The 17,832-nt window shown below is 48.1% G+C and overlaps 2 protein-coding genes across 3 annotated transcripts; both read right to left on the bottom strand.

Moving 5' to 3' along the window:
• Positions 1 to 615: 615 nt before the first annotated feature.
• NDUFA6 (NADH:ubiquinone oxidoreductase subunit A6) lies at positions 616 to 3,607 on the bottom strand. Its single transcript, XM_076336649.1, has 3 exons — positions 3,430 to 3,607; positions 2,676 to 2,791; positions 616 to 1,288 (listed from the first exon to the last, which is right to left on the bottom strand). The coding sequence occupies exons 1-3, from the start codon at positions 3,554 to 3,556 to the stop codon at positions 1,157 to 1,159; spliced, it is 375 nt and encodes a 124-aa protein (XP_076192764.1). The 5' UTR covers positions 3,557 to 3,607; the 3' UTR covers positions 616 to 1,156.
• A 1,115-nt stretch (positions 3,608 to 4,722) lies between these two features.
• CYP2D6 (cytochrome P450 family 2 subfamily D member 6) lies at positions 4,723 to 16,503 on the bottom strand. 2 transcript variants are annotated; one of them, XM_076336628.1, is made up of 9 exons: positions 16,228 to 16,503; positions 12,967 to 13,138; positions 12,084 to 12,236; positions 11,273 to 11,433; positions 10,965 to 11,138; positions 8,387 to 8,528; positions 7,577 to 7,764; positions 6,485 to 6,626; positions 4,723 to 6,355 (listed from the first exon to the last, which is right to left on the bottom strand). In XM_076336628.1, the coding sequence occupies exons 1-9, from the start codon at positions 16,438 to 16,440 to the stop codon at positions 6,177 to 6,179; spliced, it is 1,524 nt and encodes a 507-aa protein (XP_076192743.1). In that variant the 5' UTR covers positions 16,441 to 16,503; the 3' UTR covers positions 4,723 to 6,176. The 2 variants fall into 2 exon arrangements, with proteins under 2 accessions (XP_076192743.1, XP_076192751.1); XM_076336636.1 differs by lacking the exon at positions 10,965 to 11,138.
• Positions 16,504 to 17,832: the final 1,329 nt, after the last annotated feature.

Below are 17,832 nucleotides of genomic sequence, written 5' to 3'. Positions count from 1 at the left end.
TTTGCTCTGTAACTCTGGCGTAGCTACTGAGAGAAAAGGGAGCCTGCAATCTGAGTAACCCCAACAGCTGTAGCTGAAGGCAGCTGGCACGTTCTTGAATCACTTGGTATCTGAGTTGCCCCTCCTTCCCCAAGGCCTTCTGAGAAGTGGTTGCTCAGTTCATCTGTTCTTGGGAGCCAAACACATCCCTGCTCGTTTCTTATACTGACACGCTCCTTATCACTGCTTTATCCCACCATCTCTCCTGGCCTCTTCCTGGCTGTGTTCCTTCAACTCTGTCCTTAAAAACATGCCCCTAGGTACACATCCCTGCTTTACAGTCCTCATACAGGACGAAGGCCCCAGTATTTAGGCAAGGATAAAGGGAAGTCTGAGCATACTACAAGGATTCAACGCTGATCACACATGGGGGAGCTCCAGCACCAAGTTACCTGCTGAAAACGTGTTCTGACTGGTGAAAGAACAAGTTCTCCTTACCCTTCTCAAAAGGGAGCTAGTAATTCCTGATTCAATTAAGGAGGTGATGGTAGGACACCATCTCCTGCTAGGCATCAGAAGCTCTTACAGAGCCTCCCTATTCTAGGCAACAGTACAAAACCCCATTTTTCCACATAATTTCATTTTGCAGCAGGGAAACGGTCTGCTGATCTTTTTATTGCACAGAGGGCTTTATTGGCCTACTGGATTTTATGCCATTCTCTGCGAGGAAGTAAACAGAGAATAGTGTCCGAGTTAAAAAAAAAAGGTCAACAAAGTCATAGCATGAAATTGCAAAACACTGCATGAATACAGATGAGTCTCAAGCACAAGAATATTTCTGCCACTACACTGGCTTTTCTGCTCTTTCTTCCACACAGCTAAGACCTACGCACAGGGCTGCAGGCTAGGCAGAAAGCCCCACAGCCAGGTTGTGTTGTGGTTATTCAGCAGACGCTCCAGGGCAAGTGATGGGACAAACTCCATCCACTGAAGATGTACATTGGCAAAAGCTAGGAAATCACAGCTCTTCACACAGATCACGATGACTTGCACACACTCTGGATTCAGAGTTACTCATTAGGCTCCTAATATGCTATACAATCTTTCTGTATAGATTTTTTTTTTTACTATATAGAACTTTATTTGTAATACAAGACAGGAAGACAGAGTCAATCTCTCAGGGATCGTGGCCCGCATAGAATTTGGACAGAAAGTCTTTAGGTCGTGGGGTTTCCGTCTCATGGAAATACCTCATGATGTGAGTCCTCTGCTTCCATACCTGAATGGTTTCTTGAAGATCCATTTTTCCCTGCGCACAGACGAAAGAATTTTAGACTAGTTCTCAGAGCCCGATTCTAACTATACAGCACTATCCAAGTTATTTGAATGCACTTAGAAACACCCTTAAGATAGCTGCATCAACAATTCTGTACTCCTAAAGACTGCTTGCATCACCTATACTGCGACACAAATATATATGCTGTTCCTGCCTTGTGACTTTAATGCTTCATGTCCTATATTAACAAGTCACTTGTCTCTACAGCACAGTTTTCCAGCCCTGTGGAACAGGCAAGGGACCCTGCTCTCCTCTTAGAACCTGCCTTGTTTCTCTCATGACCAGAACCCCCATAAAATTCTACATAACATTCCTAACTTTCATGCACCTCTATTTAATTTTTTTGAATAGCGGCAAGTTAGCTGTAAAACTAAGTAAAATTGCTGCTAAGTGCTTTGCACCAGTATCACTGCCACAGAGATATTAAACATAACTTCTTCATGACTCCAGTCTATGAATTATTGTACTGGTTTCGGAGGATGGCAGCACGGGGCAAAATGAGACTGCCTGGAATTGTCACCTACCATATTATCTAGGATTCTGTTTCCAGATTTTTTTCATCATCATGTAAAGACAGACTAACTGTCTTGAAATGCAGGAAATACAACATGTGAGCACAGCAGCCCTTGGTTGGAAGCTTTCTAATGCATTAGAACTGCAGAGGTCAGTTATTGCTGCTCACACCCGTTTCGAAGCCTTGCCCTACTCTTGGTATGCCAACTATTGCTTTGCACCAGACAGGTCTCTCAGGCCTGAGACATAACCAGATGTGTTACAGAGTTGGGGTGTTTTGCCACCCAAAGCCAGCCTCCCACCAAGTACTGCCACTCTAATGTACGTTTCAGAATCGGTGAAGAAAACCACATCCCAATCTAAGGAAGTACTGTGGGGAGTAGAAAGGTCATTTTTAACGGTAAACTAGCTACCAGCATCATCTTCTCCCTTTCTTTGATTGCCATTGTTTTATTAAAAAAAAAAAAACACAACAAAAAAACCCCTGAACAAACAAACAAAAAAAACCCCAAAAAACACACCACCACCAAACCTGGTATTTAAACTACTGTTTTGCTTGCCATACACTTCCTCTTTTAAAGATCTGCACACTGGAAGAGCCAGTACACTGAGTGACAGAAATCCGTATTCTAGCAACTCTGACTTAGGCGAGTTAAGACCCTGTTCCTCTGCATGCTAAAGCAGCTTGATCCCTTATCAACAGGTTTGTTGACAAAGATAAACCAGAGACGACAATCTTCATAGCGCAAGCTGAAATAAAACTCCCTCTCCTCCATCACACTCGCCACCAATTATCCACTCTCACATTCTCTGCAGCTTCAACAAAACGGGAATAGCTTGTTTGTACCTTAATAACCAGCATGTCTATCACCCGTGGATCTGTAACGTGGGCATTCTTCATGAACATCTCCCGCACCTTGTTACGCCCCTGTTTCACCGTGATGTCCAGTTGGTATAGGTGTACTAGGAAAAACAGAACACCCACAGAGGTCATCTATATTGCTTTTCATTTTTTCCACTGATAATGTGCAGCTCAACGCTACAAAACACTACACAGTCATTTGTTCTTGCGATGTTTGCCAGCTTCGCTAATCCAATTAATTTAAAGCAAATAAACAACGCAGCCCCGCTACGAGTCCCAGTGCCATTTTAAGGAGGCAGACAATCATGCCACGCATCCCTGTTCTGGAACATTAAAGCTATATTTCTCTTCTGCTCGGTTAGGAAGACCAAGTGGCAAGTTAGGCACGAGCTGATGGGGTTTCCCCCTACCGGGGAAGCAGCCGGGGCAGGGAGGGCAAGGCAAACCCGGCTGCCCTGTGCTGCACCGGGGAGCGGCCGAGAGCCCACAGCCCCGCAGCCGCTGTAGGGCCCCGAACAACCCTGTTCACCTGCCCTACACGCAGCGGGCCAGGGCGGGGAAGGGGGCCCGGCGGGAGCCGGGGCAGGGCAGCGACGGGTTGAGGCGGGACCCCTCGCACCCCGGGGTAAGCGGAACCCCCCGGCGGGCCCTTTAAGAACCCAACAGCTGCGGGGAGGCCGTTACGACCTTGAGCTCGCGCTCCCGCCCGCGCATGCACGGCCGGCTCCGCGCCCCTCACCCGCGTTGGGCACCTCGCGGTACCAGGCCCGGTACAGCTCCCTCACGCGCCGCTTCGCCTCGCCCAGGTCCCGGCTGAAGATCGGCTTCACCGCCGCAGACACCGCTCCTTTGCCCGCTACCGCCATCTTGTTGCAGCCGCCGCCTCCGCGGCGACTCCTCCGCGCGCTGCGTTCTGCCCCTTCTCCGCCGCCGGTGGGAACGTGCACGGGCACGGCGACCGTCTATTGGCCGGCTGCGCTGCCACTCCAGCCTTTTTGGCCTGGCAAATAGCGGCGGCCGGTGGCCTCCCATCAGATTGGTCGGGAGAAACGCCAATCGCCGCTGGCTGCGAGGGGAGGAACCGGGTGGGCGGGGCCGTGATGTGGCCCGCCTCCCGGGGCGATTGGGCCCGCACCGCCCCTCACGGCCTGCGCCGCCCGCGGTGGGGGACCCGGCTGGGGCCGGGGGGGAGCGGGGGGGCCCGGAGGAGGCCGGGTGTCGAAGGGAAAGCCGAGCAAGGGGAGCGGGGGTACGGGGTCGATACGAGGAGGGGCGGGTTTAGTCTCGCAAGGCTCACCGAGGCGTGGCCTTCAAGGTACCGCGGCCTCATGACAGCCTCCCTGGAGGAGGGGACCGCGGCCGGGGAGGGCGCAGCAGCTACCGCAGGCCCCTGGTGACATCCCCCCCCCCCGGTCCCTGCCGCCGCGGAGTCACCTGCAGGTGCGGGCCCCGAGGCGATGGGTGACGGGAGGCGGCAGGACGCTTCTCAGCAAGGGCCCCATTCTCACAGTAGCCCCTTCCTCCTACCCGTGCTGTGGCAGCGCCTGCCCCCAGCCCCCAACACCAGCTGGTTGGCTTTTACGGCCGTTTTTGGCTTGGAGATGCTTTCCCCTTCCCGATTATCAATGCTAGGTCTGTATTTTGCAATGATCTATTTATTCCCTTTTGCCTCCAGAGCGCTGCACCAGCCGATGTTTGCACATGCAGATTGGCTTTCTGCCAGTGCATTCTTGCATGCTAGAAAGACTCTCCCTGCTCCAGGTATACCCGTGCTTTGTATCCAAGTACATGATTGCAGGAATCGTTTCTGTTTAAAGTTTAGTTCACTGACAGCTTCTTTTTAAAAACACTTAATGTGTGTGCTGGTAATTATAAACCCAAGCATGTTCAGTTCAGTGTCACTGAACCAACCAGAAAAAAAAAACCACTGAAAAGATCTTGAAAGAGACAGGGTGCTGGCTGTAAGGAGAGAATTGTCGAGTATCTGAGGCAGGTCTGTGAGACGAACGCAAAGAGGAGGGGTGAGAAAGAAGACTTTTCATATAACTTTTATTCTTTCAGGTTATTTTGTAGATGAAAAGCATAAATGTGCGGTTCCTGCTGAAGTAAAAATCTTAACAACGGTATTAATAAGTATTTGCATAATTCAATAGCTTTCATACCTTCCAAAATTACTATTAGAAAGATAGATACGAATGTGTGCACACACTTGCACTCAGTTTCAGAGATTTTTTTTTTTTTAGTTGTGATTATGCGTAGAAGCTCCTTTATGCTATGGTCTTTTCAGCCACATGGTTAAAAGGTAGTTACTACTAATCTAAACATCAACATATCTTAACACCTTGCAAAACAATTTGTCAGGAATATTGCAGGAAGAAAGGTAGCTCTGAAATCTACAGCTGTACTGTTTCAAACAGCGTTAACTCCATCCCTTTGTGAGTTCCAAGCCTGGCCAAGAGCTGACTTTATGTAATGCTGAAAAAAGCAGTTTTCAGGAACTATTTAGATAGGAGAGGGTAAATCTAGACACCAGGATTCCTCTTAAAATATATTTATAGGAATTTCTGTATTCCACAAATGACCTGCTTTTGTGGCTGAAACACCATACAGATTATTTATGTACTCTTTCTTGGTATTTACTCTTACAGGAGGCATAGTGTGACATAAGGGTTGTCAGGCATTTCTCTGGATTGAAACTTTCTTTGGGGCTATAAATGAAGGCAATGTAATATGTGTGCAGTAGACAGGAGTATGCAATAAACAAGAAGGAATGAAGTGGATATGTATTTATTGGATGGTAAGATTTTTCAGGAGCACTGCTCTCAAACTGCATTTAAATGTCACCTTGTCAGAGCTGAAGCTGTCTCCCTGCCCACCAGCAGCACGTGCCAAATCAGCTGATGGGCCGTGGATTGTTTTTGAAGGAACCAAGCCAGAGCTGGACTCCCCTGAGCACCAGGCAGAGGCACGTGCTGCTGTGGGACGGCACCGCGTCAGAGGCAGAGCGTGGCTGGGTATGCAGTGGGGCTAACAAGGAAGGGGGTGGGCCAGGAGTACCTTATGGATTTTTCCAAGTTTTTTTGCTCCTAGAATTGGCAAGACCCCAGGGTTGTCTTTTACCCAGGATACCCTTGTATTTCAGTAAACTGATTCAGGACTAATAATTCTTTCAGTAGCTGCGTGCTCAGTGAACTGCTTCTGCAACCAGTGAGAGCCCAAAGTACAGCAGAGCTGGCTGATTAGGCGTGTATGTACTTGCAAACTTGATCATCATTCGTAACTTGCTGTGGCTGTCTGATTCAAGATCCAGGACTGGAATTAAGCTAAACTATATATTGGGCCAGATCCTTACTTTACACATCTGGGGACATCGGCACAGACTTGAGAGGTCTTGAGTGGAACCCGGCATGATCCTGCCTAGACCTGCAACATTTCTGACGGTTTGCATTGGTGGTGGTCTCTGAGTGAAAGGAGAGTGGTGTGCACTTATCTTGGGACAGCTCGCACCTGGTATGGGTGTGGGGAGCTCGTGAGGGCAAAGTGACCATCCTCCCGTGGCCTGGGCTGGTCCTCGGGGAGCACAAAGGTGAATTTCTGCAGGAGAGTGGTAAAAAAAATAAAGAGCTCCATCCTGGCCAGCTGTTCCCCCAGGCAGGCACGGCGACCTGCAAGAGAGGGAGTAGAAAGTGTCTGTGAAAGAGGACATTAAACCATGCTGGAATCGCCACGGGAGGAGCAGATCACCCCTCCTGCTGTGCCTCTGACTTGCAGGTGGAGCCTCCCCTCAGATTTACCTGCTGAGAAAGGCAGGAAGGCCTCTGGTTTCACAAACTGCCCATTCGCATCCAGGAAGTGTTGGGGGTAAAACTCGTTTGGCTTCTCCCAGACTGCCTCATCCTTCAGCACGGAAGACAAGTTGGTGATGATTGTCGTCCCCTGCACTCCTCCACAAGAGGAAACAACTTATGTGAGAACAGCAGCATTATCTTGGCACAACGGATCAGTGCTGGTCCTTCTGGTCTGTGTCTCCCATCTAATAGCAACCATCATTCGGTGGTTCAGAAAAAGGCACCAATCTCCTCTTCTGTGTCTTACTTAAAACAGAGGTAAAGCAGGGTGCTTTTCCAATGGCATATGGTGCCTGCCCTATGCTCTGAAGCATCTGAACTTTTGCAATTTGTATCCTTACAAAGGCCAATGCATGCAAATGACAATTTCATGGTCACACAGTAGAAACAGCCTCTGCTTCTCAGATCCTCCTGGACTTGTTTTATAGCTGGAGAGAAAAAGCTGACTGACAGACTTCAAAGCCCAACTTTCACAGGGGCCATGGGAAATGGCAAAGCTTTCCTGTTTCACATGTCAATGTTCTAAGCTAGAGGAGATATTGCAAGGCTAAAAAAAAAAAAAATAATCCCAAGCTTGCATTGCTACCAGTGCTGCCAGGGCAGCTGCCTGTCACAATGGCAGTGGACTGAATGCCAGTGGCATTTGAATAGCTTCAGAGATTAGAGTTTTAACTACTACCATCTTAGAAAAGCCAGTAAGCTAGTGTCGTGTGCCTCCAGAGAGCATGTTAGGCTCCATTACTTTTTCCTTCCAACACAGGCAGGGCAGTGGATGTCACAGCTCATCAAGAAGAAAGCAAACGTTTGCACTGAGCTGCCACTGCAGTTGGGTTCCCACGTAACCAGCACAAACCTAGAGCACAAATGTGACCGTCTGCCTAGTCTTAGCATTTCAAAATGTCCTACTTCAGCGCTCACCAGTGACTGTGATTTGGGGCTGGAAGTGCAACGCTGCAGAGTTGCGTGGGGTCACCCACAACCCAGGCCTGGTGTCTGCACAGGGAGAGGATGCTGCATTGCCTATCTGGCCACGGTCACCTTGGGAATGAAGAAGCCTTGCAACTCGGTGTCCCGGTACGTCATGTGAGGTAGTCCAAGAGGAACAACATCCCCGTAGCGTTGCACTTCATGGATCACAGCATTGGTGTAGGGCATGCTCACTTGGTCCTCCATGGTGGGTGATCTCTCTCTGCCAATCACCTTATCAATCTCTGCTTGGACCTTACCTGAAAGCAGCACAGCTGAGGAATTAGAGTGCCCTTAGATAAGCAGAAGGGGGCTGGTACAAGCTGTAGGAAAGCTGGTGGCATGAGATTGGTAGACAGGTAGGGTGAGAGCAGGACAAGCAGTTAGAGAAAGGAACAGAAACTAGAGGGGAATGCATTTGTTTTCAGTTGCTCAGAGCCATCTGTGTAACTATTCTTTGTGCACAGTGTCTTTAATAAAGGTCTTGTCACTTGATGTGCTACCTTACCCCTCCTCTACGCGGCTGAAAGGGTACCTGGGCATGCAGCATTACAGAATAAAAATGGATTAGGACCTATTCTAAATACGGGAAGGTGGGTACTCTGGCCACTGCAAGTCCCCAGGTAGCCTTCAAAGTGAAGGAGAGAGCGAACTTGCCCTTCCAACTCCACTCTCTTCATCAGGGCTTCCCCACTGACACTGAGCCCTGCCGGAACAGCTATGTTTGGGACATGTTTCTCCTGCTTTCTGCTAGACCAGCAATCACCAAAGCTGTTCTTCATTGCAAAATCCCCAAATCATGGAAAACAGATGTTCAGTCTCCTCACAGAAAAATGAGGGTTGAAGGGAACACGCCACACCTCTGCCTGTCCTCTCACTTACCCTGTATTTCTGGGTGGAGAAGCATGTACAGAAATGCCCACTGGAGAGTGGTGGAGGTCGTCTCGGAACCAGCTGCAAACAAGTCTGCGGTCACCAGACGAAGGTTGTTGTAGTTGAAACCACGCTCTTCAGCCGCCTTACCCTGTGGAGAGCAAACAAGTGGGTGATTTGAGCTGGGGTACTTGCTGGGCGAGAAGACCATTATTCCAGAGAAGTACTGGATCACTGAAACACTAGATCAGTTTTTGCTGACCAAGAAGTTCATTGGGAGAGTAGAGCACAACACAGGCAACGGTCCGTGTATGACTGATGTACTTTGGTAACCCTGTTACCTCCTGTATTTGAAGGTCATCGGTCACCTCCCATTTCCTGAGAGATGGACACTAAACCTGCCTTCAGGACAGAAGTGAACACCTTGTGCTCTCAACTCAAACAGACAGCAGGCCCCTGCCACTTGCCGTAACATCCTCCTTCAGAGGAGGTGGAACACAGTTATTCAGGTTTGATCAGATCATAAAACCCACGCAGTAGAGAGGAGGCTGCATTGATGTGGCAAATGCAAAATTAAGAGTATTTTGAGGGGGTTAGCGATAGCTATGCATTACAGATTCTCACTGCTTCTCCCCTGCTATTTTCTTACAATTAAAAAAAAAAAGATCAGGGTATCATTGCTGCCTATTAAGTCTGCAACACCAATTTCAGCAAAACTGGTCTCTCATCCAAATACTAATTGAGCTCAAATTCGTTAGCATATGAGATATGACAAGCTCTCTGCTTGAGTTCATCTGCTTGTCTTTTCTAATCCTCTTTATACTTTCCTTTCCTAGGGACTAGCTTCTGTTAAGTTATTCTGTATATTTTGATGCTGTTGTAATATGGATAGCAATTAATAAGGCATTTAAGACTCAACTGTTATTCCAATAAAAGATCTCTGGCAAGGGAGCTATGGGGCTGATCTGACCAAAGTTAACTCAGTAGAGGGATTTTTGTCCTGGTTTCGGCTGGGATAGAGTTAATTTTCTTCCTAATAGCTGGTAGAGTGCTGTGTTTTGGATTTAGGATGAGAATAATGTTGATAACACACCGATGTTTTAGTTGTTGCTAAGTAGTGCTTACACCAGACAAGGACTTTTCAGCTCCCCATGCTCTACCGACTGAGAAGGCTGGGGGTGCACAAGAAGCTGGGAGGGGGCACAGCCAGGACAGCTGACCCAAACTGGCCAAAGGGACATTCCATACCATGTGACGTCATGCTCAGTATATAAACTGGGGGGAGTTGGCCGGGGGGCAGCGCTTGCTGCTCGGGGATTGACTGGACGTCGGTTGGCAGGTGGTGAGCAGTTGCATCACCTCTGGTGGTTTTTTCCTTCCTGGGTTTTGTTCCTCTCTCTCTTGTCGTTTTACTTTCCCTTACAATTTATTATTGTTGTTGTTGTTATTATTATTTTATTATTTCAAGTATTAAACTGTTCTTATCTCAACCCACGAGTTTTCTTACTTTTGCTCTTCCGATTCTCTCCCCATCCCACGGTGGGGGGGGAGGGTGAGCGAGCGGCTGTGTGGTGCTCGGTTGACGACTGGGGTTGAACCACAGACTGGCTTATCAGGGGACCTTAGTGAACAGAAGAGAGCTGTGACAAGAGGCAACATGGGTCAGGCTCACATCCACCCCCAAATAGTGCTGCTCAGTGCAGAGTAACATAGGTCACGTTGCTCTACCCGTCTGAGCTGGCGGGGCTAACGCATGGACTGGTGCTGCCCGCGCCCGCAGCGCGGCAGGGTTTGTTACGCAGAGCAGCAGTCCAGCCTGAGGACTCGGATGGCAGAAGCAATTCGCAGGCAGAATTTGCTACTATTGCTCATCTGGTGCTTGAAATTTAGTGAATCCACATGCAGAAACATACGGTGGATGGATGGGCTGATGCAAGTCCCTTTGATTTTATACTGACTTCATGCCTGACTGAATCAAAGGAAAGACTCCTTTTAATTTCACTGAGGTTCAGATTTAGGCCTTCATCTGATCTGTAGGGAACTAGTTCTTGGCAAGCAATCAAAGACGCACATCCCAAAGGAGATGCCATCTTTCCAAGTCATAGCTTGGTTTAAAGGCAAGCTGCAGACCAGGCAATGGTACCAAAAAGCCACTCTGTTGCTGCTGTTTTGTAGCTGATTTCGAGACATCAGTCACCGAAGCACAGACAAACCCAGAATTTTGCATGTTGACTTGTCCCCTGGCACAAACTTAGAAATATTAGTGAATTCTCAATTATTGCCTTTTAAACGCCTTCAAAATAGTGTAGGCTGGAAAAGAAGGGAGCTGCTGGACACTGAGGGGAAACAGAAGGTAGCAAACAGGGACAAGAACATCAGCAGATAATATAGTCTCTTAAGACAATAAAGGAAGGCATGGCATGAAGAAGTTAACACCTTTCTTCTCAAGATACAACATGGAATTAAAAAGTAGGAAATTAGTAAGGGGTTTTATACAGTTTTACGAGGAAAGTCAGCTTCTATCAACAAGCTTGAACAGGCAGAGGAATTGACCCTGGACCCTGAGGTTCTGCTGGTGTCACCCTACCTTCTCCATTTCCTTTAAAAACACATCAGTGAAATCTCGGATGTAAGCAGGGTTCCAGGTCTCCATGTGCTTATCTATGAGCACATCTATGAAGTCCATGAATGCCTTTTGCCCTCGAAAGACTTTCTGTGGCACTCCAGGGATGCGCAACAAAATAGGCACCACGTTAAGAAGCTGGGATGTCAGAACCAGAGAGAGAGAGAGAGAAAGAGAAGATATTATGTGATGTAAAAAGAAAAATAATGAAAACAACGCTCTCAAGCAACAGAGGGCAGCTTCCTACAGAACATATTATGCTCTTGGTTTACCTGAGGCAGGAATCCAGCTTCTTCATTCAAAGAGTTTTCAAACAAATGTAACAGCTTCTTGAATGTCTCATCCCCGTAGTTGAAACGCTCTCCATAGATGGTGGTGCAGATCACATTGCAGACTGCATTATTTACAAGAACACGTAAATCGAAAGGACAACCTAAAAATGGAAATGGAGACCAAGCAATGAAGCTAAGCAACACCAAGCTGTTGGACCTCAGCTGTCAGCAACGAGAATACACAAATGCCTCCTTGATGCCTTCAAGAGAAAAAGCCCCCAAACTACTCAAAGTACAAATACATCATACTAGGAAGTGAAGATGATCTCACCTCTTACAACGATTTGGTTGATCCTTGATTAAAGGAGAAAACTCCCAAGAAAAGCTGAGTTGCAGGGTTGTTCTGTGACTTGACAGCTAACGCTTTGCTTTGTGTCTAGATGACAGGTGATGTGCTGTGAAAACTCTCAGCAGCACTTTTATTGCATGTAACAATATCAATATGTTCCACTAAACTTCATAAAGGTAATAGTTACCCAGCTCTGGGAATAATTATATTTTACCTCTTTATTTCTGTTTATTTCCTATTTGTTTCCTGTTTCAAATGGATTAGCGTTACAGTAGCCACACTGTGTAAAGTAGAAGTGGCTTCAAGGTAGAGCAGGGTCACTCGTGTACAGACTAGAAACGCTGCATTTGCTTAGGAAGAGAGCACTGCATGCAGACAAATGCGGCTGTAGCATTACTTCTCTCTCTGCATCACTGTATTGCCTTTTTCTGTGATTTCCCCATCCTTCTGGATGTGACAAACCTTCTTCAGAATTGACTGCAGAGCACAGAAATCCCGCTTCCTCCGTCACTCGCTCCTCCAAGGATTTCTTTCCCATCCCAAAGTTCCTCAAGGTAGAGAGCGTGAATTTCCTTAGCTCCTTCCAGACGTGCCCATATCTTGCTATAACAATCCCTGGAATTATGGATGAGCAAGAAATGTCAGGAGCTCTGACCTGTACATCAATCAAAGTTCGCTAGAGAATAGCAAATGTGAGTTTGGAGGTACAGGTCTATGTGGATAGATGAAAGAGTCTGGTCTTGTACAGCTTGTTCATACAGCAATTCTAAAAACGGATTACTGCACCTTCTACTGCATGTGTATGGCTAGCGAAGGTGGAGGGGGTATTCAATGAGAGCAACAAGTGCTGCTAAGGATAAAGGAATCACACCTCCAAACCATTCAGCATTGCACCCTTAGCTTGTGTGAACCGGGTAGCAGCTTGTGCCACCGCACAGGAGCTGAGGAGGAGAGATGTGGGCTGGATGCTGGATAATACTCTGTCTTGGAAGAAAGTTACCATTTTCTTTGTGACGACAACGACATGCACATAGTGTGTGAGCATAAGCACTAACCACTGGGTGTCGGGAGCTACCAGCTCCAACGCTGGCAGGAAAGTTGTACCACTGATAGTGTCCTAACACTGCTGAAGAGGTGTGTGCTAGCACCTGGAGCTGTACTACAACCACTAAGGGGAGCCCCCTTTTCATCAAATCTGATTTTGTCACCACCAAAGGGTGGCAGACATATAAGGAGATTGACCAGAGGGACATGAGGAGGTGGCACTGTACTGAGAAAATCTTCCATCTACCCAGTCCTCCTTATGCTAGTGCCAGCAGGGAATGTCCATTTCCAAGGGACTTGCCTTCAGATTTATTTCCATAGCCCAGATGTTCATATACTGGAAAGTATGGCCGGTCAGCAAAGTCCTCCGATCTGTGAACCAGGGCTTCCTTCACTGTTTTATACCCGTTCAGTACTACCAGGTTGGTCCAGCAGTTCTGGAGATTGAAGACGTTTCCAAACTTCTTGTGAAGCTGCCAAGATAAAAAAGCACGTCCCTGAAAATGAGCTGAATGTAACATCAAAAATATCACCATATCCTTCCTTAGGCCCTTTACTATTTAGTGATTTTTGAGGTGCTTTTACTAGGAGACCTTCAGCTGATCTTTTACCTTTGTCTTTGCAGTGCAACAGATCAGAGTGGTGCCAAACAGCAGCTGAAGCAGGGATCAGTGCTCTGTGAGTGGAAAGATTTAGATACACCTATCCTGGCCAAACTGTTGCCATGACCATTGTGCAAGTATTTTGGATTTTGTCTGACAACACAAGGTCAAGGACCTTTTTGGGGATTTTCAAAGGCTGCATGCTCAGCAATGGATTATTTCCTAATGCTTGTATTTATTTTGATCTGAAAGATTAGGCAAGTTTTTAGTTAGTCTACTTCTGCTAAAAGGAAATATTGATGATAAGGTGATACGTAATTTTTTTTTTAATATGCATTTGTTCCTAAAGATCTACCCAGAGCCCAGTTCCCAGAAACATGGTTGGAAGAGGCAATTCCACACTGGAGTTTCAGGTCAACTTTCTCCCTAAAAGGAGCGTACACATCTAGTAAGACTGGTAACTGGCACACACCCTACATCTGTTGTGATCTATAAGAGACATAGAATCATAGAATCATAGAATCATTAAGGTTGGAAAAGACCTCTAAGATCATCGAGTCCAACCGTCAACCCAACACCACCATGCCCACTAAACCATGTCCCTAAGCACCTCATCTACACGTCTTTTAAATACCTCCAGGGATGGGGACTCAACCACTTCCCGGGGCAGCCTGTTCCAATGTTTAACCACTTTTCCAGTAAAGAAATTTTTCCTCATGTCCAATCTAAACCTCCCCTGGTGCAACTTGAGGCCATTTCCTCTCGTCCTATCGCTTGTTACTTGGGAGAAGAGACCGACACCCACCTCGCTACAACCTCCTTTCAGGGAGTTGTAGAGAGCGATGAGGTCTCCCCTCAGCCTCCTTTTCTCCAGGCTAAACAACCCCAGTTCCCTCAGCCGCTCCTTATAAGACTTGTTCTCCAGACCCCTCACCAGCCTCGGTGCCCTTCTCTGGACACGCTCCAGCACCTCAACGTCCTTCTTGTAGTGAGAGGCCCAAAACTGAACACAGTATTCGAGGTGCGGCCTCAGCAGTGCCAAGTACAGGGGCACAATCACTTCCCTACTCCTGCTGGCCACACTAGTTCTGATCCAGGCCAGGATGCCATTGGCCTTCTTGGCCACCTGGGCACACTGCCGGCTCATGTTCAGCCGGCTGTCGACCAACACCCCCAGGTCCTTTTCTGCTGCGCATCTTTCCAGCCACTCTTCCCCAAGCCTGTAGCGCTGCATGGGGTTGTTGTGGCCGAAGTGCAGGACCCGGCACTTGGCCTTGTTGAATCTCATACAGTTGGCCTCGGCCCATCGATCCAGCCTGTCCAGGTCCCTCTGCAGAGCCTTCCTACCCTCGAGCAGATCAACACTCCCACCCAACTTGGTGTCGTCTGCAAACTTACTGAGGGAGCACTCAATCCCCTCATCCAGATCATTGATAAAGATATTGAACAAGACCGGCCCCAAAACTGAGCCCTGGGGAACGCCGCTCGTGACCGGCCACCAACTGGATTTAACTCCATTCACCACAACTCTCTGGGCCCGGCCGTCCAGCCAGTTTTTGACCCAGCGAAGAGTACACCTGTCTAAGCCGTGAGCCGCCAGCTTCTCTAGAAGAATGCTGTGGGAGATGGTGTCAAAGGCCTTACTGAAGTCCAGGTAGACCACATCCACAGCCTTTCCCTCATCCACTAGGCGGGTCACCTGGTCATAGAAGGAGATCAGGTTGGTCAAGCAGGACCTGCCTCTCATGAACCCGTGCTGGCTGGGCCTGATCCCCTGGTTGTCCCGCAAAACATAATGCTGACAGCAGGATGGCTGCACAGATAAGCCTGTCAGCCATACACTCACCATGGGAGCTTGCCATGGAGCTAAGTCTCCTCCAGGTAGACAAGCCCTTTGACTGGACATAAGACTCCCGGGAAGGCAGGTCGAAGCTCCCCTGCTAGTCAGTAACACTGAACAAAGCGCTCGGGAGCATGTTGTAGGAAAACAGTGCAATAGTAGCAATGCCCCACAGACTGTGCTCTGTTTTCTTTTTCTTTCTTCTGTCTTCTTTTTTTTTTTTGTTAAAAAGCTAAGTGTCTTCATTTCTGCACTGTAGCAATGCAAGGAATTGAAGTACTTAAGATTGTATTTGCAGTGGGGTTGGAAAGGGAATTAGCACTTCACTGGCACTAGAAATACATCATTAAAAGCGATTACTGGTCAAGATTGTGGTTAGCATGACCCTGATGTGATGTGATTTAAAAATGGTAATCTTTTGGACTATATGCAAGCAAATAATACAAATGCTATATTTAGTTTCTCCATTTGGCAGATTTTGGACAGACAGCTGAACAGTGCTGTCCTAGAGAAAAAGCCTTTAGAGGTTGCAAACTGAAGCACAAAACCCCCATGGTTTATCTGCTGCAAGCTGTGCTGTGCTTTTCCTTTGAGAAAAGCTAAGCCCTGACTTTGAATAGGAACACTACCGAGATTTTGGGCACTGCTGCTGGGGCAAATCCTGCAAGCTGATCTCTTTCACTGAGACTGTCACATGCCTGTAGGCGTGCTTAAGTAACTTGCAGAGAAGTCTGCCATTCCTGCAGCCACATCCCCAGCCCACAGATATTTGCTTTTCCTCCCTTGTTTGTACATCTCCCTGTTCCCTTGCCCCCACGCCTGCCCACATGTTAAGTTGGTGGCCAGCTCTACAGCAGAGCAAGCATCACCCATCGTTGGGGGCACAACAAGATCTCCCACTGAGGTTGGGAGATGGAGGCTGGCAAGTGTCGGTGTGTGATTATCTATTTATCTGTATGGGCCAAGTCAGTGTCCTTAGGCGGTGACTTGCTTTGTCCTGGACTTCGGAGAGGGCATTGCCCTTTGGCTTTGTGCAAGGGTTGATCGTGCCAGGGCGTCCCCACCCCTCCTGGGCCCACAGTTGTGTGAGGGATGCTTCATCGCGGGGGCCAGCACTCACCTGGTTAAAGGAGAGGTGGGGGTTTCGGAAATCAACGTACAGCATGGTCCCAATGAATGGCAGTGACACTGGGCCCGGGGGGTAACAGCTCCACTTCTTCCTGCGCTTCATGAAGTCAAGAAGTAAAGTAAAGACTGTAAGAAAAACTCCCAGTATGGAGATGTTGCTCCAGCAGGATGACAGCTGGGACCCCAGCCACAGGAGCAATGCCATTTCGTAGCCTGCCTACTCCTTGGTCTTCCTCTTTTGACCCAAGACTGTTTCTGCCTCCTTTTGCCCTCCCTGTCCTCTCCTCCCCTCTCCTCCCCTCCCCTCTCCTCCCCTCTCCTCCCCTCTCCTTTCTCCAGGCAGCTGCCCTCTTTTCCTTGGTTTCTCCTCTTCCCCACACTCTCTTTTCTTGTCTCCCTGCTCCTCTCTCCCTGCAGTTGCTGGCCTGGGAACGTGGGACTTGGCTCAAACCCAAAGCTCCTCCTCTGCTCAACTCAGCCTTGGGGGAGTGGTGATGAGGGTCATCCCTCCTCCTCCTCCAAAGCCAGAGCTCAGAGGCTGCTTTGTCCCTGCTGCCGGTGGTAGCTCCTGCAGTGGTGCCCTCCATGGGGCAGGGCTGGGTGAGGTCCAGGTGTTTGGGTGCCCTCTCCCACAGCCGAGGTGGGATCGCAGTTCACAACAAGCAATCCAGTCTTGCTGCATTCTCGTGGGGCGATTTTGAAAGTTTGTTTAAATCTGTGTCGCCGCCTTGTTTGTACAGACAAGTCAAAGGAGAAGCAGCTCCTAAACAAAAACCATCTGGGTTTCTGTTTGCAAGACTGATGTTTTGTTCCATTGGAGCTTGAGAAAGCTCAGGTTAGGTCACGCTTTCCCTTACAGAAAGCACCTGTCACAGAAATTAGCCTAAAATGGTGACCTGAGACTTCAAAAATCATTTATGTTTCTGGGAATAAAAATCTTTATCCAACTCCAAATGTCAGTCAGCATGATGACCTTGATTTTTGTAGAATACAGCTCAGCTACAGGGGAGGAAGCACATGTATTGCAAGGAGCCTCGAATTTCCAGCCTTTGGGGCAGCAGTAATGCAAAGATAATTATGGAGATAGTCAAAGTATTTCCTAAAACAGCACAGCTGTGTGCTCCTGGCATCACTGCCATCGGAGATCAATAAAGCTCTCTCTTATGACAGTTAGTTGTAGCTAAAAAGAAGCAGTAAACACATCACAGTTTGATCTGTGATCTCGGTGTGATCGGAGAAAAGCTCCTAATGGAGCAATTGCTGCAACAGTGATGGAGAGCTCAGACCGCAAAGTGATGCACCTGCAAGGACTGCAGTCAGCTCTGGTATGCAGCCAGGGCCTCGAAATGCCCCTTGCCCAAAAAGCACCTAAATGCTCATTATCTGTGTGCAGAGCTCCCCTCACTGGAGCCTCTACAGCGTGATCCTGCGTGTCTCTTGTGAAAAGCATCATGACTCAGGGTTCATCTCAGGTATCTGTAAACAAACATTTGCAGCACGGGAAACAACCGAGGGAATTACTAGCCCCCACACAACTGCAGGATTATGATTTCTTTTGGATTACAGAGACATGGTGGGATAGTTCAGATGACTGGAG

This window comes from Aptenodytes patagonicus, chromosome 1 (assembly GCF_965638725.1).
Source record: "Aptenodytes patagonicus chromosome 1, bAptPat1.pri.cur, whole genome shotgun sequence".
NCBI lineage: Eukaryota > Metazoa > Chordata > Aves > Sphenisciformes > Spheniscidae > Aptenodytes > Aptenodytes patagonicus.
Note: the sequence above shows the minus strand (reverse complement) of the source record. Positions and strands in the feature narration are given on the sequence as shown.

What these genes read in the sequence shown, in the direction of transcription:
- NDUFA6 (XM_076336649.1), bottom strand. Translation starts at nt 3,556, where the DNA reads ATGGCGGTAGCGGGCAAAGGAGCGGTGTCTGCGGCGGTGAAGCCGATC. An exon ending in CCGCGAGGTGCCCAACGCGG is followed by an intron (nt 2,792 to 3,429) that starts GTGAGGGGCGCG and finishes TGTTTTTCCTAG; the next exon opens with TACACCTATACCAACTGGAC. An exon ending in TAGACATGCTGGTTATTAAG is followed by an intron (nt 1,289 to 2,675) that starts GTACAAACAAGC and finishes GTCTGTGCGCAG; the next exon opens with GGAAAAATGGATCTTCAAGA.
- CYP2D6 (XM_076336628.1), bottom strand. Translation starts at nt 16,440, where the DNA reads ATGGCATTGCTCCTGTGGCTGGGGTCCCAGCTGTCATCCTGCTGGAGC. An exon ending in TTTTAAAGGAAATGGAGAAG is followed by an intron (nt 8,529 to 10,964) that starts GTAGGGTGACAC and finishes TGCTCTCCACAG; the next exon opens with GGTAAGGCGGCTGAAGAGCG. An exon ending in CTTCCTGCCTTTCTCAGCAG is followed by an intron (nt 6,356 to 6,484) that starts GTAAATCTGAGG and finishes CCTCTCTTGCAG; the next exon opens with GTCGCCGTGCCTGCCTGGGG.